Source organism: Engystomops pustulosus, chromosome 4, assembly GCF_040894005.1.
Source record: "Engystomops pustulosus chromosome 4, aEngPut4.maternal, whole genome shotgun sequence".
In the NCBI taxonomy this organism is placed as follows: Eukaryota; Metazoa; Chordata; class Amphibia; order Anura; family Leptodactylidae; genus Engystomops; species Engystomops pustulosus.
The window spans coordinates 125,474,929-125,500,681 of NC_092414.1; the positions used below are offsets into that span (position 1 = coordinate 125,474,929).

The following is a 25,753-nucleotide window of genomic DNA, read 5'->3' on the forward strand; positions in this document are numbered from 1 at the left end:
GTGTTAGCGCTGTGGATCGGATCCCCCGTGCCGCTTACCGGGGGATCCGATCCTCTTCCGGGCAGCTCCGAGGACTGGCATGTGCCCCGGAGCTGCCCGGTCTCCATGGCAGCCAGACCCCTTCCGGGTCTGGCTGTAAACTGTCTGAGCATGCGCAAGCTTGCTCAGACAGTTTACACTGCTCTACAATAAAATAGTATTGTAGAGCAGTGTATTGAACTTAAACCAGTGATCAGAGCATCACTGGTTTAAGTTCAAGTATGTATAAGTAAAAATATGCAAAAACAGTTAACACTACACATTATAATAAATAAAAAATTAATACATAAAAATATAAGCCCCTAAAATGTCACTTTCCCATAAAAAAAACTTAATAAAGTATAAAAAACATAAAAACACAAAAAAACCCCGCATATTTGGTATTGCCGCGTCCGTAACAATCTGCATAATAAAACAGAATCGTTACTGGACCCGCACGGTAAACGCCGGAGGAAAAAAACGCAAAAAACATTCCGAAAAAAGATAATTTTTAATTAATACCCTATAAAAAATGCTCTAAAAAGTGATTTAAAAAATGTTATGCACTCCAAAATAAGCCCACTAAAAAGAACAACTGTTCTCGCAAAAAATAAGCCCCTAACAAGATTTATCTGCCAAAAAATAAAAAAGTTATGCATATAAAAAGATGGTGATGCTAAAATGAATAAGATTTTCTCCAAATTAGTTTTTATTCAGTACAATTGAATAAAATACACAAAACCCCCACATATTTGGTATCCCTGCGTCCGTAACAATCTGTATAATAAAACAGAATCGTTATTAGATCCGCAAAGTGAACCCCGTAAAAAACAACCTAAAAAAACTCTCTCTGCTAAAGATGATTTTTTATTAATGCCCTTTAAAAATGCTCTAAAAAAGTGATTTTAAAAAGTTACGCAATCTAAAATAAGACCACTAAAAAGAGCTATCATTCTTGCAAAAAATAAGCCCTTAAACAGATTTTTGAGGTGAAAAATAAAAAAGTTATGCATATGAAAGACGGTGATGCTAAAATTAACAACAATTTTGCCAAATTACTTTTTATACAGTAAAAATGGGAAAAAATAAAAAAATATATATAAATGAAGTATTTTCATAAACGTGGCGACCCAAAGAATAAAAATAATATACTATTTTCATGGTATGGTTAACGGCCAAAAAAAAAAACACATAAAAATTTTCCTAAAAATTGATGATTTTCATTTCCTCCACCAACAAAGAGTTAATTAAATCTCACCAATTAGCTATAGATGCCCCAAAATTATGTATTAGAAAAGTGCATCTCATGTGGCAAAAGAAATAAGCCCCTATAGGTGCACAATAAAAAAAAGAAAAAAATTATAGCCTGTACAATGTGACATAGCAAATCTGATTTGAATGGCGCCTCCTTCCCTTCTATGCCCGGCCGTGCGCCCATACAGCAGGTTACCACCACATGTAGGGTATCGGTGTACTCGGGAGAAATTGCGTATCAAACTTTGTGGAGCCTTTTTTCATTTTATCCATTAGAAATGTAAAATTTTCCACCCAAAATGAGTGTATTGTGAAAAAATATTACAATTTGCAGACTCCACCTCCATTTTGTTTTAACCCCTATAAAACACGTAAAGGGTTAACAAACTTCTTAAAAGTGGTTTTTCATATGTTGAGGGGTGTAGTTTCCACAATGGGGTAATTTACGAGTCTCGCTATTATTTAGGCCTCTCAGTGTCAATTAGAAGTTGAGCAGGTCCATCTAAATACAGGTTTTGGCGATTTTACAAAAAATGTGAAAAATGGCACCCAAATTCTGAGCCTCATAACATTCTAGTAAAATATGTGGAATCTTAAAAAACCATGCCAACATAAAGCAGACATTTGGGAAATGTAAGTTATGAATTTATTTGGGAGCTATGACTTTCTGAATCAAAAGTAGAGAATTTAGAACGTTGAAAATAAAGAATTTTTCAAAATTTTTGCCAAATTTTGTTTTTTTTCATAACTAAACGCAAAAGATTTCATCCAAATTTTTAAACTAATTTGAAGTACAATGTGTCACGAGAAAACAATCTCAAAATCCCCTGGATATCTCACAGCGTTCCCACGCTATAACCACTTATAGTGACACAGGCCAGATTTGAAAAATGGGGCTGCGTCCTTTAGGCCAAAAGATGCTGCGTCCCGTAGGGGTTAAAAACACATGCGTTTTTGAATGTTTACCATGTGTTTGGTTGGTTTGAATCCGTTTTACAGCTGCCTACACTTCTAGAAATTAAGATAACCCGATTCAAAGCTGTCAAACGAATGGTAAACATTCAAAACGCATGTGGTTTTTTTTAAACAGACTGAAAATACATTTAACCCTTTCACGACCCGTGACGTAATAGCACGTCACGGGTCGGCCGCGGGTGCATGGAGAGGGCTCACGCGCTGAGCCCTCTCCATAGCCGGTAAGTCTTTGCTGCATATTGCAGCAAAGGCTTACCGGTAACACCCGCGATCGGTGCTAGCACCGATCGCGGGTGTTTTCACCTCGATCGCCGCCGGCAATGCTGCCGGCGGCTTCAAAAGCATGGCGGCGCGTGGGCGCCGCCATCTTTTCGAGGATCGCCGCTCCCCGTGACGTCATCGGGGAGCGGCGATCCGTCGCTATGGTAACCTCGGGTCTCGCGAAGACCCGAGGCTACTTTTGGTTAACCCATGCATTACAATGTGCTATCAGCACATTGTAATGTATGAGGAGTAAAATCCCCATATACTGCCATACTGTAGTATGGCAGTATATGATAGGATCGTGCAGACCCCCTAGGGTTAAAGTACCCTAGGGAGTCTGAAAAGTACTAAAAGTAAAAATAAAAAAAAGTTAAAAAAAAAAAAATGATAATAAAAAACCCTAAAAACTCAAATCACCCCCCTTTCCCTAGAACTGATATAAATATAAATAAACAGTCAAAATCATAAACACATTAGGTATCGCCGCGTCCGAAAATGCCCGATCTATCAAAATATGATAACGGTTTTTCACTGCGTTTAATCCCGTAACGGAAAATCGCGCCCAAATTCGAAAATGGCACTTTTTTTGTCATTTAAAAAAATTAAAAAATTCTATAAAAAGTGATCACAAGGTCGTACAGTCCTAAAATTGATAACATTGTAAACGTCATCAAAATCCGCAAAAAACGACACCTCCCACAGCTCAGTACACCAAAGTATAAAAAAGTTATTAGCGCCAGAAGATGGCAAAATCCCCAAAAAAATTTTTGTACAGGAGGTTTTAATTTTTTTAAATGTATGAAAACATTATAAAACCTATATAAATTTGGTATCCCCGTAATCGTACCGACCCGCAGAATAAAGTAGACATGTCATTTGGGGCACACAGTGAAATCCGTAAGATCCAAGCCCACAAGAAGGTGGCACAAATGCGTTTTTTTACCAATTTCACTGCATTTGGATTTTTTTTCCCGCTTCCTAGTACACGGCAGGGAATATTGAATACCATCTCTATGAAGTGCAATTTGTTACGCAGAAAATAAGCCGTCACACAGCTCTGGACATGGAAAAATAAAAAAGTTATGGATTTTTGATCATGGGGAGTAAAAAATGAAAATGAAAAAACAAAAAAGGGCAAGGTCCTGAAAGGGTTAAAGCGGTTCAAAAACGCCACTTGTGGCATCACCCTAAAGCTGCCTACCATGATGGGAAGTGGTTCAATGGAGGCTGGAATCACAAATAACATCATAGAGAGTATTTCTGGGTCCACGAACTGTGTGCCCCTCATGTGGAGGCGCTGACATCGGTTCTGGTTCTGTATTTATGGGCCATATTAGGCCTCAGTATGAGTTTATGCATTAGTAACATGGTGAGGGCCAGGGTGTCCCAGGCAGCAGCATATGGGCTAGGCCTGATTATATATAGAGCGAAGACCCCAAGGAACAGAAAGCTTATTGGTAACAACACAAGGACGAAGCGCGGAGACAGTGAGGAGCCATCGGGGAAGTGTCCAGCCCTTCTATGGATCACGGTCATACATGTCTAGGGATTGATAGTGGGAGGTAATAATCATACACGCAGCACATGGCTGTATACACTGTACCTGTACAGGGGAGACCCTGGCTCCGCTGTCGCTACGTATACGGTGAAGGACACTCACGAACCGTACAGACTACAGAGAAGACGCGCCAAGTGTTCAACCAAAACCCCACCCTCCTCTGTAAACGTCATTGCGTTTCGCGCCAGTTCTGACTACACGCATGCGTCCCAAGGCCCCAAGCGCGCTCTCATTCCGTCACTTCCCACTGGTTGAGGCTGTAGACGTCACGGGCGCCATATTTAATACTGGAAGGAAAAGCTTAGAGGACGATATTTGTGGGCAGTTGCCCTCCTTGTATGTGTTGTGCGGCGGCCATCTTTTGGTTGGTAAACGAGGGAGCTTCTTTTATAAGGTGTGTGAAGTTTGCTTTCGTTATATAGCTGACAGGTACTGAATACGTTGTAGAATGCGGTTCCTGTTATGCAATTTTATTGTGAAGGTTGCCGGAATTCTTAGCACATAGATTAGCTGCTTCCCTTATATGTGTGACTAATACTCGCACTGACTGAATAATGTACAGCGGGCATCATAGAGCACCATATGCACATATATGTACTGCTCTGGGCACACACAGCTGATGGCATGTAAGAAGTTTAATGCTAAATATTTAGCGCACCATTTTACACATCATGGGGACAAAGTGATAGCATAGTGATATGAAACAGTAGGGGTGGAGCAGAAGAACTTACAGTCTATAATATGAACGTGAAGGTTATTTTCTTTAGATGACAATGTAACAAGTTCTGGAAACATTATACACTGTACCAAAGCTCTAGAAAATATATGTATCGGTATATGTATATTTATATAACCACCTGCCTGATATTGTGCGGTTCTACCTCATGCCACCCACGCCCAGGAAACATGCCAAGATGCTTTTGCTGACATGCAGCAAGGTGCATGCGGAGGTGGGGGGTGCAGTGCCATGCACTAACTGAGGTGAGACAGCTGCTGTTTCAGCAGGAGAGTTTCCCACCTTCAGCTTCACTACCTGACAGCATCCAGAATCGGAGCATGGCGCAAATGGCGGCCATCATACCTCCGTTAGTTAGTCAGTGAAGTCAGAGCTTCCACCTGCACGAAATGTATGGGAACACTGGAACTGCCTGTCAAGTGCCATCCAGGTCAACATCTTCAAAGAGTTTGTATGTTCTCCGGGTCCTGCAGTTTCCTCCCACACTCCAAAACATACTGGTAGATTGATCAGATTGTGAGCCCCGTTGGGGAAAGGAACTGATTTGGCAAGTTCTGTGTCGCGCTGTGTAATCTGTGTGTGCTGTATAAATAAAGAATTAATATTATTATTGCCATCACAGGCATATGTACCCTTTACACTCTGGCCATTATGTTCCAAAATCTCCCCCTGCTTCCAATATGCCTATACTGGGGGAAGAAAACTTTTCGTTATTAGAGCTACAAATGTCACAAAATTATAGATGTTTTTTGACGTGACACACCACTTGATTTAGGTTGCGGTCACACATACCACACCTAAGGGTGTGCCTCGGCCCCATTGCATATCTGTTTCTATGGAAATGCATGCAATCGGTAAAAAGCACCAAGTGTCTTGCATTTGAACAATTCTCATAGATGTGTGCCAGCTCAACACACATGTATGTAAAAGCACTTTAAAAACCTTTAATGATTCCCTCAAAGATCCTGAAACTGTAGAACTGATAGCCAATAGAAGGGACCTCCTCCTTTTGCAAGAAGCTTGGTTCTGGTACTGCATACAGGCATAAATGTCAAACCAATAAATACAATTAGACTTGTGGAGAAGTGGGCACACCATTTTCATAGGGCCATGACATACATCCCTGTCCATAGCCTCCTTACTTCTAAAATCAACTGTTAAAATGATGCTAATCAGCTTGAGGGGCTACCCTGACCACTCTGCGATTAGGCTGTTACACTGTCTCGCCCTCCCCTTGACTCTACAGCACTTCTGCAGTAAGGGATTTCCTTCTTTTATCTCAGTGCTGAGGGAGTAGGGGAAAAGTGAGTGTGTAATAGCCTGTAAAGTCAGATCACAGAGGGGCTAGGGCAGTGATGGCGAACCTTTTAGAGACAGAGTGCCCAAACTACAACAAAGATCCGCTTATTTATCGCAAAGTGCCAACACAGAAATTTAATTTATGATGTATACTCTCTTCTCTGTCACAGTTTTCATTGATACCAGCACTGAGGACACCAATAAAGCAGAGAATAGTCCCAGGTAGAGCTGTCACTTTAAAATAACTCTGTGCACAGCAAGTCCTGGGCTGTCTGGGACTGCAGGAAGATACCGGGAGTCCTCTCTGAGTGCCCACAGAAAGGGCTCTGAGTGCCACCTCTGGCACCAGTGCCATAGGTTAGCCATCACTGGGCTAGGGTATTGTTTCAGTCTCATTAGCATAATTTGATTTTAGAAGGAAGGAGGCCATGGATAACGCATATAAGAAGATTACCACAGTCACAGTGCCTGCATCTATGAGTAAGTGCTACTACACTTCATTTTGATGGTAGATTTCGTTTAACATTAAATCCATGATTCTCTATATTTGAAAAGGAGTTTACATACCTTACATGAACAAAAAAGTGCAAAAGACACATAACTAGGCCGATGAGACACAACTGGTTGTGCTGGATCATCAGTGCTTAATTCTTTTTGGCCATTCACGTAACCACTTTTAGCACAGTCAGGAAAAATACAAGTCTCTCACTCATTTATATACCGTATACACTTTTGTGTAAGCCAAGTTTTTCAGTACAAAAAATGTGCTGAAAATCCTTACCTCTGCTTATACGCGATTCAATTTAAAAATTTGATCACCGCGGCTCGGCTCCTCTTCTTTCTTCTCTGTGCTGTAATTAGCTGGCAGAGTCGCACCGGACGGCTGATCACGCGTCTCTGCCGGCTGTTACAAAGAGAAGAAAGAAGAGGAGCCGCAGGGACTTGAACATCGGGGAGCTGCATCGGGACTGGTGAGTATGTAAGGTTTTTATTTTGTGTTTTTTTTATTAATGTGCTCAGCTGGCTGTATAGTGCATGGGGTGGGCGGGCTATATAGTGCACGGGGCGGGCTAGTTATATACTGGGGGGACCAATGCATTTCCCACCCTAGGCTTACACTAGGGTCAATAGGTTTTCCCAGTTTTTGGTGGTAAAATTAGGGGTCTTGGCTTATACACAGGTCGGTTTATGCTCGAGTATATACAGTAATATGCTATATTCCCAGCTTTCAGGCTGAAAAACAATGTCGCATTTTACACAGCGTGACACTTGAGTTTTTTTGCTGGCTTCTGCTAATTGCTGTGGTTTTTACTGTTGCCTGTTTAGAGCTCCACGAAGATGCCCGTGTCATGTGCTGCCTCAGGATGCAAATCAAGGTATACTCTGGAGGCCAGAGAAAAAGGAATAACATTTCACAGGTAACATTTTTTTTTCTTTTTTGTGCAAGGACTTGGTAATAGGGTCCTGTAGCAAATAAGAAATTGATCCCATTCCAATAGTAAGTATGTTTAGGTCCTGAATCGCTATGATTTTTAAAAAGAATTTCCAGCCTTTTCTCCATTCCACATTCTTTCATTCTTCCTTCCCATTTTTAAAACTAATCAGAAATTGCATCTCTGTAAGCAAAAAGTGAAATCTGATGACCACTTGAGCCAATAGGAAATGCAGTGAATGATTGTATAATCACCAGTTTAGGTGAATATCCAGAGCCCAAGTTTTAAAATTATCCTCTGTCCACACAAGAGGGGATAAATGAATAATTGCTGAGGGTCCAAGGCTGCAAATTCCCCAACCCACTCCATGCTTTGAGACCTGTCCATCTGCACCATTGTTTTCCAGAACAGCTTAAATGTCATCTTAAACTCTGGAGTCCCGATGGTATTGAGCAGGGATCCTTTTTTGTGGATTGTGAGCAGCCCATTAATAAATGTATCATTTGTGCCAGATCTCGGCATTGTGCAGTCTGCGGGCCACATCTGGCTCTCTAACTGTCTCTAATTGGCCTGCATGAGATTTTGAAAAGTTTGAGCTCCTCTTCCCATCATTAAATAATGATGTAACGTATTTTCATTGAATCATTGTAATGTTTTATTTACTGTTTTTTTTTATATGTAAGGATAGGTTATATACTGAATAAAGTATATAGGTATTGGGTAGAGCTGAGTTAAGTATATTAGTCCGGCCATCTAAAACCTTTCTAATTTCTCATGGGGCCCTTGTGAAAATGAACTGCCAACCCCTGCTCTATACTGTGAATAGGGTGTAAATGTGTCAAGTTCTGCCCCTATTCACACAACCTCAGGTTCTCTAATGACTAATAAAATTAGCTCAAAGAAATCACACCAAGACAAAGTATTAATATCTCAATCTCTGTGCACACCTGATGCTATACAAGATGCTTTATTCACGTCAAAAAAGATTATATAGAAACCTTAAGTGGGGCTGGACCTGGGCTTGGTTAGTTAAAAATGAGAAGTAATGTCAATAGTTCATTGATTAGTAAATTATAACATGGGCATCACAGAAACAAAAGACGTCTCTTTCCCTGGAGTGGGTAGTATCGTAAATCAGTCCAGGAAGCTGGACTGCACAGCAGTCTGTTATCACACTGTTATCAATCTTCATCCACAGTTAAGCGTCCTCTTAGTTTCAGCATCTAGCAAGCATAAAAAAATAAAAGCATTTTCATAAATTATACAGCAATACTTCACAAATGTAAAACTTAAAACAACTGCTTTACATTATGTAGTATACTGTTTTCACAGCACCAAAATTAAGGATACAATACTGATACTTAATAGTGTCACAAAAGGAGTAGTGGCCTAGGATGTCCTAGCATGCCCAGGCTGGTATTTAAAGAAATTAGTAGACTATATTGAAAGTGGAGTATAATGCAAAGTGTCAGGAACTTTGCTGCTCGCTGACTGGGTCGGACTGAGGTTCAGGAATGGAGCCTGCCGGGACTCACTGGACCATGCTCTGGTTTATTAGGGGATGTATAGCAGTGTAACTATATATTTATGGCCTTTAAAAGGATAGGTCTGTAAGGAGGTCTGTAAGAGGATAGAACTACAATTTCCAGTACTTCCCATTATGTCAGCCATCATACTTGCTATTTGCTCTCTACAGACTTGTGACTGGTCATATGGTGGTAACATCATCCCGATTCTGGGAGTTGCCTTCCATTACTCAGCACAAAACACCAGCTGTGACCTGTTCGGTGGGAAGCTAAGACCTGGTAGTCTTGTTAACCCCTTAAGGACGCAGGGTTTTTCGGCTCATTTCTCGCTCTCCAACTTCAAAAATCCATAACTTTTTCATTTTTACGTGTACAGACCTGTGTGAGGGCTTATTTTGTGCATAACAAATTTTACTTTCCCGTAATGTTATTTATTTTAACATGCCGTGTGCTGAAAAAAAAATTGAAAAAAAGGTCACATTCTTGTAGGCTCAGTTTTTACGACTTTCACTCTTCGCTCCAAATAAACGCCTACTTTATTCTTTGGTCCGGTACGATCGCGGTGATACCAAATTTATATAGGTTTTATTGTGTTTTAATACATTTTCAAAAATTAAACGAATGTGTACAAAAAAGAAAAAAAAAATTTTGCCATCTTCTGACGCTAATAACTTTTTCATACTTTGGCGCACGGAGATGTGTGAGGGGTCATTTTTTGCAAAATGAGGCGACGTTTTCATTGCTACCATTTTGAGGTCTGTGCGACATTTTTATCATTTTTTATTTCATTTTTTATGTTATGTAAAAAGGTGTAAAAGTCGCATTTCGGACATTTGGGCGCCATTTCCCGCCTCGGAGGTCACCGCCGCCCGTAACCGTTTTTATATTTTGATAGATCGGGCATTTTGGGACGCGGTGATACCTAATATGTTTGTGATTTTTTTACTGTTTATTATGTTTTATATCAGTTCTAGGGAAAGGGGGGTGATTTGAATTTTTAATATTTTATTAATTTTTTTTATTTTTAAAACTTTTTTTTTCCTTTTTTTTTCACTATTTTTTAGACCATCTAGGGTACATTAACCCTAGATAGTCAGATCGCTCCTACCATGTACTGCAATACTACAGTATTGCAATATATGGCATTTTTGCAGCACATTCATTACAATGAGCTACTGGCTCATTGTAACGAATCTGCAGATGCCAGATAGCCTCGGGTCAAACGAAGACCCGAGGCTACCTTGGCAACCGATCCCCACCCCCCCGATGACGTTCGGGGGCGCGGCGATCGTAATAAAGATGGCGGCGCCCGCGACTTTGCCGGCGGCGTTGAAAGGGTTAATAGCCGCGATCGGTGCAAGCACCGACCGCGGTTATTAGTGGTGGGGGTTTGCTGCAATATGCAACAACCCCCACCTCTGTATGAAGAGGATTCAGCCCATGAACCCTCTTCATACATCCCTTATACCTCTCTGCCGTAGAGCTACGGCGCAGAGCGTTAAGGGGTTAACCAACCTTTTGGGTATTTATATTCTTTCTTACAACTTTTAAGGCTAATCCACACTTGTATCAGGATTTCAGTTGCACTGTTACCCATGGAGCCTGGAGCCTCTCGGGCTCGTTTGCATAATTTTAAAAGCCTTAAAAAAATTAAAAAAAACAGGACATAAGAAGCTAAAAGAAGAGCAGTTCCTACAAGAGGGGGAACACACCAGTATGTAAGTGTGCTTTATTTACAATCCTGGTGGTAGATTTCCTTTAACAATATTTTGTCACACTGTAAACAGTGGAAGGGCACAGCGGCAGCAGCTGAACGTAAGTGTGCACTTATCCGGATTTTTTATGTCATCTGTTAAAGGTTTCCAAGATCAAATCCTGCATTGTTGGACAAATGGTGTCGTGCTATGAAAAGAGCAACAAGCACGGGTGAGTTATGGACACCTTCAAGATACCAGCGACTATGCAGCCTCCACTTTCAGCAGAGCTGCTTTGACACTACTGGACAGACAAAGCGTTTACGAGATGATGTAATTCCCAGCATTTTCAATTTTCCAGAAGACACACAGGTAAATGTGTCTCTCTTGCTTTTTTTAATCAGTAGATTGCTCGTTTAAGTCAATAGTAAGAGGGAAAAAAATTGTAAAAATAGGCAAAAAGTAGATTCTTCATCTTATCCACTTACAAATTGATTCTTCATCATGTTACCTAACAAGAATTATTATGAAAATTATTATTATCAAAATATATATATATCCCCCATTGAAAAGTGCACCTCTTTCTGAAAAACAAATCACACCAAAAATATGGCAAAGCAACACAATTTTCTCCAATTAAGTCTTCATTCTTTCAATAAAAGCAAAACAAACAGGTTTTACTATATCATAGTGATCATAGTGATAAATGGAACATATCATTGTATACAGCAACAGGTTTAGTGTTTTACAAGGGAAAAGGCAGCTTATATATTCTTTTTTATCCTCATTTTTGAGAAATAAATGAATTCAATATTTGTGGGTCACCATAACCCTTAGTTGAGGGTGTGTTGTTCCCAAAATGGGATCACATTCCTGGAATTCCACTTTACCAGCGCAGAAGTCCCAGAAATGTATTGAATGTCAATCAAAACTTCCAGATCTGTGCTCCATAAGCTCTTATTCCCTTCAGTCTGTTTCTGTGTGTTTATGCCCCCATACCCCCATATATGTAATGTACCTAGAAAAACCCAGAGAACACAAATTGTTCTCTGGGGACACAGCAAGGTGTGGAAGGTATTTACAGATTTAGAGCATTTGTTTTTTTTATGTGCCAATATAGTGGAATCTCAAGAAAATGACCCCACACCTTTTATAGGAATTTATAAAAAGTTGTGTTGAGCAGTTTGACCCCCAAATGTTATATTTAACTACTCTCCAGAAATTAATGCACAACTTATGTCGAGAGATGCAGGCTCCAAACTGTTCAACAGGACAAACTATTTAACGTGTATTTAACACCTTTTAACCATTTTTGAGTGTCTAGGTGTACACCATCTGGGCTAAAGATCTTGGGTATTGATATGGAGTCTTTTTGAAATTGCAATTTTCACTGTGCACTTTCTACTGCGGATAACTTTTTAGAAAACAATCCGAGGCCTCATATGCAATTGTGACTTTCACTCCTGAGCCCTGTTATGTTTCTATAAATTATAAAAAGTGACCCTACAATCCTGAAATGTAGCATAGCAGGAGATGAAATCCTACAATTTTTACAAGGTGAATTTTTAAAGTCTGTTTTGCTGTGAAAGACTGTGAATTTATAAAATGGACTGGAGTAGACAGTCTAGCGCCACCCATCTTACAGTGGAGCACCAAAAATAATAAGGATTGCAATGGAACAGTGAAGGGTAGACGAAAAATTCCATCTACACCAAAGACAGTAGAATGGCACCTATCAAAAGATGCTAAGAGTTTTTACTGATTGAGGTGGTGAAAAGTCTTTTCTATTTAACGTATGTCCATTTTTAGTATGACTATTGTTTTTATCAGAAATCTGAAGAGTCTGAAAGCACAGTTTTAGAAACATCTTCACCACCTTCCAATGATGATCCTCTGATACATGAAGCAGAAAATGGAGAACCAGAAGTGGTTAATATATATTCTAACACTGATGATATTATACACTGCCATGTACAATTACAGGTATGTTCATATAAATTGGCTCCCCAAAAAAGAATAGGAATTTCTTATTACTAAAAAGAATATGGAAAGGAATTTATGCAAAAAATATGTTCAAACGTGGCAGAGCGTTAGTTTGCACTACATCAACTTAATGGGAGAGAGGTGAGTAAAAACTTCATTTTTTTAAATTTCTAAGCCCCCCCTTCCCCAGCCGTATGTAAAAGAAACTCAAACTCTTGGACAACCCCTTTAATAACCAAAATCAGAAAACTCCTTTAAGTGTTAGCTATGCCTCGTGGAAGCCTTGATATTTTCTTTATTCTTAGAAAATTAGCACATGCCCTCGATGTATGTCACTGTCAACAATAGTTAGTGAAAATTTATTATTTGGTTTGTTACCTGTTATTTAATACTAAAGTATGGTGATTAATGATATAATCTCTAGCAACCGGAGGGCGCATTAAATAACTACGTCAGTGCTGAGCCCTCTCCTTAGCCGGTGAGCATTTCTTGCATATTGCAGCAAATACCCAATGGTAACACTCGGCAGTGCTTGGGCGCCGCCATGTTGGCTAAGATCGTCACTCCCCGTGATGTCATCGGGAGCGGCAATCTGTTGCAATGACAGCCTTGGGTAACACAAACGCCTGAGGCTGTCTTGTTATACACAGATTTGCACATTGTAATAGATGATGTGAAAAATCCCCATATACAGTACTGCCATACTGTAGTATGGCAGTATATGGTAAGATCAATGAGACAACCTAGGGTGAACAATAAAAATCATAAACATGTTGGTTATCAAGGCGTCCCAAAATGTCCAATTTATCGACTTATTATAACGGCTATACCTGGCGTTTAACCCCATACGGAGATTAGCACCCGAAGTCGAAAATGCCCCTTTTTGCCATTTTGAAATTTTTTTAAAATTAAATAAAAAGTAATCAAAATGTCGTACAGTCATTAAAATGGTAGCATTGAAAACCTCCTCAAAAGTTGCAAAAAATGACACAACCCACAGCTCCATACATTAAAGTTTTAAAAAGTTATTAGCGCCAGAAATGGCAAAATGAAGATTTGTTTTTTTGTACAGAAGGTTTTAATTTTTGTAAATGTATGAAAACATTATAAAACTTAAATGAGTTGGGCGCACAGTGAAAGGCATAACATCCAAGACCACAAAAAAATATTGCAAGTGTTTTTTTTTTTTTTTGGCAATTTCCCTGCAATTGGAATATTCATTACGGTCACTATGAAGTGCACTTTGTTACACAGAAAACAAGCCCTCATACTTTACATGGAAAAATTAAAATGTTATGGATTTTTGAAGCTGGGGAGTGAAAAATGAAAATGCAAAAACGTAGGGCTTGATCAGTAAGGGGTTAATAGATGTCCATTTATACAAGAAAATAATTTCAGCCCATGTTTTCTCTGCTTAAAGGGAACCTGTCACCAGAGGGCCTTTTTAACAGTGGGCAGCTTCCCAATGACACAGCATGCATGTTTTTAAAAAGCTCTGGCTTCTATGGTTTTTTAAATACACTATATTAAACTTTACATGGCTTCCAGCTTTCACATGTATGTCTTAGCCTCCCTTCCTTGCCTGCTCTCCACTGCCTCATCTCGCAGTGAAACTGCCATCTCCACTATTTCTGCTTAGTAGCAGCTGACCACTCAAGTACAAGATTTGCTTGATGCAAATCGGCTTCAGCGAGATGAGGTGTGGGAGGGAATTCAGCTCATTTGCCAATACGCCCCAGGGACACACATGTGAGAGCTGGCAGAGGCCAGGTGAAGTTTAATATAAACTACCGCTCAAAAGTTTGGGTTCACTTAGAAATTTCCTTATTTTTAAAAGAAAAGCACATTTTCTTTCAAAGAAGCCAACATTAAATGAATCATAAATACACTCCATACACTGTTAATGTGGTAAATGACTATTCTAGCCGCAAACCTCTGTTTTTTTTAATGCAATTGCTACATAGGTGTATATAGGCCCATTTCCAACAACCACCACTCCAGTGGTTTAATGGTAAATTGTGTTTGCTAACTTTGTTAGAAGGTTAATGGATGTTTAGAAAACAGCTAAAAACTGTTTCGCTGATTAGAGAAGCTATAAAACTGACCTTCTTTTGAGCTGGTTTGGAGCATCACATTTGTTTGTCCATGCGACAAATTGCCAAGAAACTGAAGGTTTCCTACAACTGTGTGTAGTACTCCCTATAGACGACAGCACAAACCAGAGTAGCGAGAGAAGTGGGAGGCCCCACTGCACAACTAAGCAACAAGACAAGTACATTAGAGTTTCTAGTTTGAGAAACCGACACCTCACTGGTCCTCAACTGGCAGCTTCATTAAATAGTACCCGCCAAAATGCCAGTGTCAACCTCTACAGTGAAGAGGCGACTCCAGGATGCTGGTCTTCAGGGCAGAGTGGCAAAGAAAAAAAGCCATATCTGAGACTGGATAACAAAAGAAAAATTAATATGGGCAAAAGAACACAGACATTGGACAGAAGATTGTAAAAAAGTGTTATGGACAGGCATATCTAAATTTGAAGTTTTTGGATCACGCAGAAGAACATTTGTGAGACGCAGAACAACTGAAAATATGCAGGAAGATGCCTGACACCATTTGTCAAGCATGGTGGAGGTGATTTGATGGTCTGGGGTTGCTATGCTGCTATGGTAAATTGGGAGATTTGTACAAAGTCAAAGGTATTTCAAATAAGAAAGCTATCAGTATCACTCCATTTTGCAATGCCATGTCATCTCTTGTGGACAACGCTTGATTGGTGCCAATTTCATCCTACAACAGGACAATCCGAAAGCTCACCTCCAAAATAAGGAAGAACTATTTATGGAAGAGGCAGGCAGCTGGTATTCTATATGTAATGGAGTGGCCAGCCCAGTCACTAGGTCTCAAACCCATTGAGCTGTTGTAGGAGCAGTTTGACCGTATGGTACGCAAAAACTACCTACCAAGCCAATCCAACTTGTGGGTGGGGCTCCTGGAAACATGGGGTGAAATTCCCCCAGATTACCTCAGGAAATTAACTGCTAGAATGCCAAAGGTCTTCATTGCTGTAATGGCAGCAAATGGAGCATTCATTGATGAAAGCAAAGTTTGAAGGAGAAAATTATTGTTTCAAATGAAAAAAACAATATTTTAATCCTTGTCGATGTCTGGGCTATATTTTCTATGCATTTTGCAACTTATTTGAAAAACAAAAGTATTTGTTTTCATGGAAAGCACAAAATTGTCAAAACTTTTGAGTGGTAGTGTAGTTTATTTCAAAAACTAAAGAACTCAGTTCTATGGTTTTTCAATGTTTGGATAACACATTAAGGGTCTGACGCCCAAGAGCCTCCGGCGAGACTATGGCTAATGCTGCAGACCGCCCCAGACCCTCCTCAATTGTCGATGGCACTGTCTGCAGAGCTCACACCTGACCACTGCAGAAGGTCATGTGACCTTAGATCAGCAGCTTATACTGAATAATTGAGCTTTGGTCACATGTCCTTGTATTGGGCTGCGAGCTGAAGCATTGAAGACATTACTACGGAAATGATACAGGAAGAGACTGCAGTACGTGGCCTGATAGAGGGAGAGCGAAGAATAGTCCTGTGTGGGTTTATCTGTGCTGTATAGATGACTATTAAAGGTGGTTTGTGGGCTAACTAGAAAATCCATGGGAGGCCAGGGCAGTGGTAAAATAAAGTTTTCTAGCCCAGAACTCCGTTCCATCACAAGTTATGAAGAAATAGAATCTGTATTAAGAGAGGGTATTATTATTTTTAACCACTGCCCTGGGCTCCTGAGTCTTTTGGTATGTCGAGATACATAAAATTGGTCTTTTACATGGGTTTTTTTTTTATAGTTAAACATTTCTGCTGTTTTCCAGGATCATCCATATTTCATTCCAGATATTGATACCCTGAAAAAGAAGCTAAAAGCTTCAGAAGATTCAAGAGCACAAAAAGAAAAGGAGCTTAGAAATGCAAAAGACAGAGAGAAGCGTTTGCGACAGACTTGCCTTAGTATTTATCAAGAACTTATCAAGAGAAACCTGCTGAGCTCCCAGCTTCTAGACATCCTTCAACCTTATGAAGGTAACAGACGTGTATTAAAAAAAATAGTCTTTATTAATAAAGTGTTATTATTTACATTTTGGAAGAATTTTAACCAGCTAATGCCTTTTTGTGAAGATAATATATATTAGAAAATAAGACTGAACCTGACATCAGGTTTTCACGATTAAACCTAACGACAGGTTCCCACACAAGTCTTATTACTGTTACCCATTCAGTTTTTATTATAAATATCCATTGCTCATGTCTTTATTTACCCAATTTTTAAAAAGGAGCTGGCACCTTGCCAACAGACTCACCAAGTCACAAGGGGCATGTTTTCTAACGTCTTGAGGGACAGAATGAGGTTGTCTCACACACAGTGACTGGCTGAAGAGAAATTCCTGAGGGAGGGTGGAATGAAGAAAGTGAAGTCTCCAACATCTTTTCTAAGGAATGAGGGAGCCGAGAGAGAAGTTGGCAGAGTCACACAGTGATTGGTAGAAGTGGAATTCCTGAGGGAGGGGGGAGTGAGGGAACTGACGTCTCCAATATGTTCTCCAACGGACTAATGGAGCCGGGTGAGATGTTGGTTGAGTCACACAGTGACTCAATGAAGATCTTAGAATGATGTTGGCTCGCACACAGTGACTGGTTGAAGAGAAATTCCTGAGGGAGGGGGGAGTGGGGGAACTGACCCCTCCAACATCTTCTTCAATGGAATGAGGGAGCTGAGTGACAGTGACTGGCTGAAAGAAAATTCCTGAATTAAGGGGGAATGAGGAAACTGAGGGAGACATTGGCTGAGTCACACAGTGACTGGCTGAACAGAAATTCCTGAGGGAACGGGGAATAAGAGAACTGAGCCTATTTGTTTCCAATTCAAGGCCACCTATTGCATATCGTGCACCCTCATTTCCTTTCGAAGTGAGCATTATTCTCTTGTCTGCTGTAGTGTACAATGTCTGGAAAGACCATGTTAGATATGCAGATCCTGTTTAAAGTGTAACCATCATTTCAAAAAACTTTTGATATGTTGTAGGGCAGGTAATTTTAAGCCCTTTTGCAATTGGATTAGTTACCCGAATCTTGCTCCTTCCTCTTGTATTCTGCAGACTTCCCCTAGATGTCAGCAATCTCACATATGTCTGTTACTATGGACATTCCGTCTTCATAAAGGAAGATAGACTATGGAACAGTAGACACACCCCCATCCCCCTCCATGCTTACAGCTGATTACCTCTTATCTGCAGTAATGTAATAACCAAGCACCTACACTTATCTTTCCCTCAGCTTTCCCTACACTTGTATACTGTATAAACAAATAATCCACACAGACAGAAACTGCAGCCCCCCTCCCCCCATCACCTCGCACTCCACAGGAAATGGCAGGAGAGAAGAGACTCCAAGCTGTGCCCTTCTGTGCTGTGCTGAAGTTTTACTTAGGTAGGTACAGAGACAGATAGATACAGACATAGACAGATTGATAGATACAGAGATAGATAGATAGATAGGATATGCATTGATAGATAACTCTGGTCTCATTGGTCAGCAGCATGTGCTTGTGATGTGGTGACAGGAGGCAGGCTCCGCCCCTCCATCTTGCTGATTGTAGGTTTTTTGAAAGCTGGAAACCCTGGTTGCTATGGGCCAAAAAAGATACTAAATGAGGACCGAGAGGGAAAATACTTTGAGGAATGATTCCCAGGGAATCCTTGAGCAGAATTGTGTATGTTGTTTTTTTTTTGCCCAGAATGACGGTTACACCTAAGCCACAATGTGCAATCCATTATATTGCTAAGCAACTTACACAAGTTTTAATTTTTATTTTGGTTTTCTAGACATTCCATTGGAACTCTTCAAAAAGCCCGAATTGGAGTATTCGGCTCAGCAGCGCATGTTTTCCCTGATTTTACAACTGAATGACCCTCTGGCATACAAATACTTGAGGAAGGAAACCAAGCTGCCATTACCAGGACCAAGAAGACTTCGAGAGTAAGTACAAGGAACAAAATGGAGCAGTGCTCATACTAGTGCCATGGAATTAGTTCTCTACTAATCCACTTTGTGATAGATGCTGGGGGAAATAAAAAAGATTTTAAGATTGACTTCAAACATTGTACTATGCCCTGTCCATTAAAGGGATATTCCCATCTACTCCACTCACAGGACGAGGGATAACAAGCGGAAGGTCCAACTGCTGGGACCCCGCCGATTACTAATGTGTGGAGTGGCAGGAACAGAATGCATCCTGTTGTATGGGAGTGACAGAAATTGCTTTGATGACAGTGATGAATTGAACAGAGCAGCAGGACACTCGCGTCCTGATGGACCAAAGGCGTTGCTGAAGTTCCAGTTGATTTGTTTTGTTACACGCCTAAAACGTTTTCAAAAAGTCACCACAACCCCAGCATTAGGGCACATTCACACTGCCGTTGCCCACCGTACACATGGCAGCAGCGGGGAGAGGAGGAGGAGGAGGTGAGTGCTGCTTTCATCCGGCGCACATTGCCAGCCTATGAGGGACGTATATGCGATGCATATACATCGCCTTATATACGTACCCTGAACGGCTGTGTGAATTCAGCCTTATTCTGTATATAATAGAAAAGCTAACTAGTTCATACTGTACTACCCAATGTAGCACTTCCTACTCTTCTTTTATTATTTTAAAAAGCCAGCTGCCAAATTGTACCTCTTCTTGGAATATTATTTCTGTTAGGTAACATTGTTATGCTGTTAGATCCCTGTCTGATTATTAACACATTGTATATGTATATCATTTCAGGTGGCTGAAGTCAGATCAGGGCGGCCCAGGAATTAGTTCTGTAGTCCTGAAAACATTGATACAGAAGAAGCAAACTCACCCACAGTTATATACCCAAGTGTCTCTTGCTTTGGGTACATTTTCAATTGAGCAGAATGTTTCCTATAACTCACAAAGAAATGAACTTGTGGGTTTTGTGAATTTGGGCAAAGTAGGAGCTGGAAGTGGAAGTCAGGATGTGGCTAATGAAGTCCTAATTTTCATGATAGTTGGAGCAGTTGGCCATTGGAGCATCCCCATTGCATATTTTTTTGTTAAGTCATTAACTTCACAAGCACAAAAGCAACTTCTTGTTCATGTTTTGCATGAACTATCTGAGAACAGTTTTGAGGTGGTTGCTATATCTATGGATAGAGATCTCCGTAATGAAGAAATGTGCACTATGCTTGGTTGTGCTTTTACAGATCCATGGGAACTTCAGGCATACTTCTCATTGCCCAACAGAGACTACAGGCACTATGTTGTGTTTGATGTGAGCAATGAACTGCAGATAATCACCAACACGATAGAAGAACTTGGTTCTATTCTCAGTCCTGAAGGAGTAATTTCCTGGCAGTATATGACTGACTTGATGAATCTGCCTAGAATAATTCCTCTTGTGGAGGATACGATGCTAGTGAAGATGAGACTGCTGTGTAATAGGTTAAGTGATAGTATTGCAAATGCACTGCGATTAATCCAGGAATTAAATTACGAGGCTTTTCATGGTTTTCAGCCTATGATCAACTTTATTCAGGTATGTGTCAATAATTAATTAGTTATATATACATATATATTTTGTAACATTTCCGTCTTAGGAACCTGCTTATCTACTCTCAAGCCTTCTTATCGTAAGCTTTAATACAGTGTTAATAATACTTCAGGATTACCAATATTTGTGCCATTTTGTGTTTTTATTTGTAGACTATTGGTAGACTTTTTGATATCTGCAATAGCGGTAGTGTACAACTACAAGGAGACAAAGGACACATAAATAAGAATAACTTGGAACAAAAATTACAAGTTCTACAGGAGACGCGTGACTACTTATTGACACTTACAACATTTGACAATGACTTCCTTTTCCAATCCTCAAGGTAAAAAACAAAGTTAACATTTAAAAAGCTTTTCCTTTTACATTTGATCAAATGTATTATGTTTGATTTATTTATTTACTGGAGATAATACATTTCTACACTTGCCTTTAAAATGGTTCTAAACAATTCTAATTTTAGGGCCTGGTGTATTGTTGGTCTTCTAGTAAACATTGCTTCACTTGGGGAATTGTTCCCACGCTTACTGATGGATCATGACCGCATCACTACTTACAGATTTGGGACTTGTCACCTTAAAGAGTTATTTAACAGTGTTGGAAAGAAAGGTAAAAACAGAAAGCCTAAATAAGTGATTGCAATGTATCACATCCTGAATTATGATCACAAAGATACTAGGTATGGCCTGGTGTGCCTCATCTAAATCTTCTTAAATTTTTCTTTTACGTCATAGTTTTATTTTTACATACCTCACAATTCCAGGACAGAAAATGACAAATACACTTGGTTGTTAAAATGAACCTTATAAACACAAATCTCAGTTTTACGGAAACCAAGGTAAATGGCCTTATCATAAGGTCATGTGCACAGATACTAAACGGGTATTATTTTAGTATAAAGTGTATTATAAATTTGTCTTCTTACCAATAATAGTAAGCAACTCCTGCTAAGGTTAAATCCGAGGTTTTCTAGCACATTGTAAACACTGTTCTGTGTAATGCCCTACACTTTACTGTTAGCATTTCTTATTCTTTTCTCCCTTCTTATTCCAGGTGGTTCAGCTGTCAAGCCTACGGCTCTTGATGTACATAATACTATAGAAGAACTATTGTTACAATGTGGAGTTGGTGATTTAAATCTAGACAATGACATCAGCTTTATACATACAAGCGTAAGACAAAGTATGACTGGTTCTCTACTGCACCATCATTATCCATTCCTAGATACTTGTATTAAACTTTCCCATCATGTCTACCAGTCTTCGGTGTTGGATGTGTCACTTCATAATTCTCAGATGTATATTTCAGGATGGGTTGTAAGAGAAACTTTTAAACAGCTCTCCTGTAATAAGTGTAGATGGGCTCTGGTGAGCAGCAACCCCCCACAGGATTTTACTAGTGCCTATCACTTATTACAAGTGGATGGAGGTATCGCTCATTTTGTACCATCAAATGGAACACACCGGACTGTACAAATAGCAGAAAAGGAATTGCATTATATGTTGAAATATGGCAGATGGAAACACAGAATTTCTGCTCTGATGCTGGAGCACCACATACTGACCATACTGGGACCAACAGATATTTTTGATCTGAAGGATCACATATTGCAGACTGGATTGGGCATAGACAATCATCACTTTCAGCTTTTGCGTTTGATAGTATCTGTATACTATGCACTAAGGGAGCCCTATATTAATAGCATACAGCAGGAATATCATCAGAGACGACTTCTGAAGCAGACTTTATCAAGACCAATGGAGCTTTTTATCCATTCAGATTTGTTGTCTACAGAACATCCAGTAACATAGAATAAAGTTACCGTCTAAGTCATATTTTTTATTTGTCTAATACATTCCTAACTCATAGAACATGCCTAGAAAAGTTTCATGACACCCAATGGACCTTTTATAAGAGCGACTTTAACTGCAGGTGTTGGCACTACATGTTAAAATGTGTAAATAGAAAATAAACGTACTATGGATTGGTTTATTTTACATAACCGAGAAAACTGATTGATAATGTGTGCATGTATCATTTGCTTTTTTTAGATATGATTTCTTCTTGTTTTCACCAATTACTCAAGTACCATGCATACTACAAACATTGCAGTTTATATCTGATAACAATCTGATTGGCGAAGGTCCAGTGTGGACGGGGAGGTTTATCTGCAATAAAAGCCATCAAAAAGCATGGCTTAAAGGGGTTGTACGGCCCCTGAACCTCCAAAATAAACTAATGGGTGTGATTAATACAACCTCTATTGCTAAAAATACAATAACTTCCACTTAAATGTCATGGCAATTGTTATTTTTACAAAAAAATTACCTCTATTTCTGCAAGCAGGACCTGAGAAAGCAAGATGGCCGCAGCACTGTGCATTGGGACTACAAGTCCTCCTATGATGCTTCCCTCACACCAATCAGAGTGTGCTGGTGCACAGAATGCACAGCACAAGAGCTAGTGGCTGCCTTTGCTGTAGGCTTGTATCATAGAGGAGGCGGACACTACATACAAGGATATGTGCACATGTGTGCGTAAACAGGGAGATGAATACTGCAAGTGGCTGCGGATCGCAGAGAGCCTACCACGCATACGTGACAAGTGCTGGAGACAGCAAATAGGTGATTATAAACACCTAGTGACCTTATCTTATATTACATTATCTCTAAAACTCCCTAGAATCACTAATAACATTGAATCAGTGAGTGGGAGTGACTTTTGATTATCTAAAAGGTGCTTGGCAATGTCTTCAAGCGTACAACCCCTTTAAAATTGATACGTGCACACGACCAATGTCTAACTGTTCAATACTTACTGTTCTTTAATAAGGAGCTCCCCAGCAAAATTTACAACAGGTGTTTATTCCATGAATGGCCCAGTAATTCAATGGGTTCAAATAGAATTTGTATTTAAATAGTACTCCTCATGCTGTTGAAATTTTGAGACCAAGTCAACGACTAACAGTTGCTCAATTAACTTTTCGCAGCGGGATGCACGAACGTAGCCAGCACCAGAAGCGGCAGGTTTCATCTGTATGTTACATGTAAGGGTCTACCCCTATGGATCGAGATCCCCCCATGCCCCCTTTCGGGGAATCCAATCCTCTTCTGGGCAGTCACGAGGTCCTGGGCAGTCAGATCCCTTCCGGGTCTGACTGTAAACTGTCTGCACATGACATAATATCGGGATGGAATTCGGGGGAAGGGGGCACATTATCCTGCCGACGTCACCCAGCCAATCTGATAGGTCCCGCCTGCCGAATGCTGCGAGTGGCCAGTCAAGTCTGAATGGGCAATTGCAGCGTTTCAGGGCAAAAAACTTGGCTTTAGCTCCTTCATCCACTCTCCAGTGGCACCATTTTGGTTTGGTATCACTGGAGAGAGTAGCTGAGCGTTACTGTTACACCAAAATTACTATTACACTGTCTGATCCCTATCTGTCCCCTACTGCCTCCTGTATATTCCCTTGCGTGATCACACTTGTCCTCCGTTTTTCTCATTTCCTGTCTGTCCCTTTTGAACCCAAACACACTTTTCAGTGCGCTGTGTTAGCGCTGTTCTGCACTAGGCGCACTTTTGAGCACTCTGTGTGAATAGTACTGCACAGCATCTTTAGCGCTAGTTAGGTGCACATAGGTTTTTTTTTTTTTTGTTCCTGGTAATATTTTTTCCAGAGGGTCCATAGGTGTGCCTGTGGTGTGGTGTGGTGCACTTACCTCATTTCTGTGTGCCAGCACTGCGACTTGTCCGTATAGTTCGGTGCGCATTATCCAATTTTTCTATGTGCCGGCTGTGCGATTTGACCGTGTAGTTGGGTGCACATTATCCAATTTTTCTGGTGCACACATTCTTTTTGTGTGTAATGTCTCAGAAGATGTACACCGTATTCTAGGCATACAACATGCCGGCCTCTGACACAGAGTCAGCCAGTAGGGATGATGTCTCCTTCTACCTTTCCTCTTCCTCATCTTCCAGTGACCTGCAAAACCCCCCAAGAAGGCGCCATAGGGTTTATGCTGGAGAAATGCCTGGGACTTCTGTGGGAGAACTGCCTGGGACTTCTAGGAGAGAAGTGTCTGACTGACCCCAAATGGGTAGCCCCAGATAATTATACTCCTCAGGTCCCAATTTATTTGGGCCAACCTCAAATTAAATTTGACACAGTAGGGCTCAGAGTTGTGGACTTTTTAAAGTATTTTTTTTATGAGGAGCTGTTGAATTTAATTGTAGGCCAGAAAATCAATATGACGCACAGCATATTGCCCAAAACCCCACTTCCTTTTGTGCCCAACCCTACAATCAATCAATCAGGGACTACTGGAGCACAGACATTCGGTACCACAGCCCAAAAAAACAAAAATCAAGGCAGCACTCCTGGAAAATCAAGGTGTTAATTCAGCCATTGTGGCAGGTGCGACATTTCAGCTCCTCGATGTAGCTATTTTTATTTTTATTCACCATTGTGGCAGGTGCAGCATTTCAGACATGAAAATAGCTCCATTGAGCTGAAACGTCACACTTGCCACAATGGGTGAATAAACACCTTGATTTTCAAGGAGTGCTGCCTTGCTTTCTGTTTTTTGGATTATCCTTGCTTACCTTAGAATCGGGTTAGCAGAGGCTTGCACCCACACCGGAATCGATTCCAACACAGTGCTGCTCTACTCTACAATCTTCTGCTGTACCACACCCCGATGTTCCTTTCATATACCCTGAAATTGTAGGTATACCTGATGTACTTTTGCACAGCGTATACATCTTGACGCCATACACTGACCTCTTATTGGGAAGGTAATGGCAGAATTAAAGTCTCCCTTTAAATTGTACCAGGGGCTCGTCTATGGCCACATGTATGGTACGGGTATTTGCCTGGGCAAACTTGGCACGAAAATGGTCTCATATGGACCAGCCTATTTTCGAGACTAGGATACGGCCTCATTTTTCAAATCTGCCCTGTGTTACTATGTTATAATTTCATTCAAAACAGTATTGATCTGCAAAATAGTAAACTCTGAAAATACAGAAAACTGATATTTGATTTGTAAGCCGCGTGACATGAAAATAAATTATCCAGACATTTCCAAAACTATGAAAATGTAACAATGACATATGGTAAATGTTATTCAGCAACTTACGGTATTTAGGTGTTAAAACTATCTGCTTGAAAACGCAATGATTTCGTAGATGGAAATTTTTTTAAAAAATTTTTATCATTTTTTTCTTTGTAAATAAACGCAAAACTTATCAGCCAACATTTACCACTAAAGTGAAGTACAACATGTGATGAAAGAACAATCTCATAATCGCTCAAATAGGTAACAGTGTTTAAAAGTTACAACCATATAAAGCGACTCAAGTCAGAATACAAAAAATGGGGCTGAGCC

At 40.2% G+C, this 25,753-nt stretch overlaps 2 protein-coding genes across 4 annotated transcripts in view; one reads left to right on the forward strand and one right to left on the reverse strand.

The window, feature by feature from the left end:
- MCM10 (minichromosome maintenance 10 replication initiation factor) overlaps positions 1–4,302 on the reverse strand; it is a 27,939-nt gene extending 23,637 nt beyond the window's left edge. Inside the window, exon 1 of one of the 2 annotated variants that reach the window (XM_072147336.1) lies at positions 4,115–4,302. The gene's annotated coding sequence lies outside the window, so the exon portion shown is untranslated. Of the gene's footprint in view, positions 1–3,712; positions 3,837–4,114 lie in introns of those variants that run through there. The other variant, XM_072147337.1, reaches the window with a different exon arrangement.
- Positions 3,987–22,575, forward strand: THAP9 (THAP domain containing 9). 2 transcript variants are annotated; one of them, XM_072147335.1, is made up of 10 exons: positions 3,987–4,073; positions 7,431–7,522; positions 10,922–11,129; positions 12,588–12,740; positions 16,624–16,831; positions 18,631–18,784; positions 19,578–20,352; positions 20,520–20,692; positions 20,831–20,976; positions 21,421–22,575. In XM_072147335.1, the coding sequence occupies exons 2-10, from the start codon at positions 7,443–7,445 to the stop codon at positions 22,176–22,178; spliced, it is 2,655 nt and encodes an 884-aa protein (XP_072003436.1). In that variant the 5' UTR covers positions 3,987–4,073; positions 7,431–7,442; the 3' UTR covers positions 22,179–22,575. The 2 variants fall into 2 exon arrangements, with proteins under 2 accessions (XP_072003436.1, XP_072003435.1); XM_072147334.1 differs by lacking the exon at positions 3,987–4,073 and adding an exon at positions 4,333–4,463.
- Positions 22,576–25,753: the final 3,178 nt, after the last annotated feature.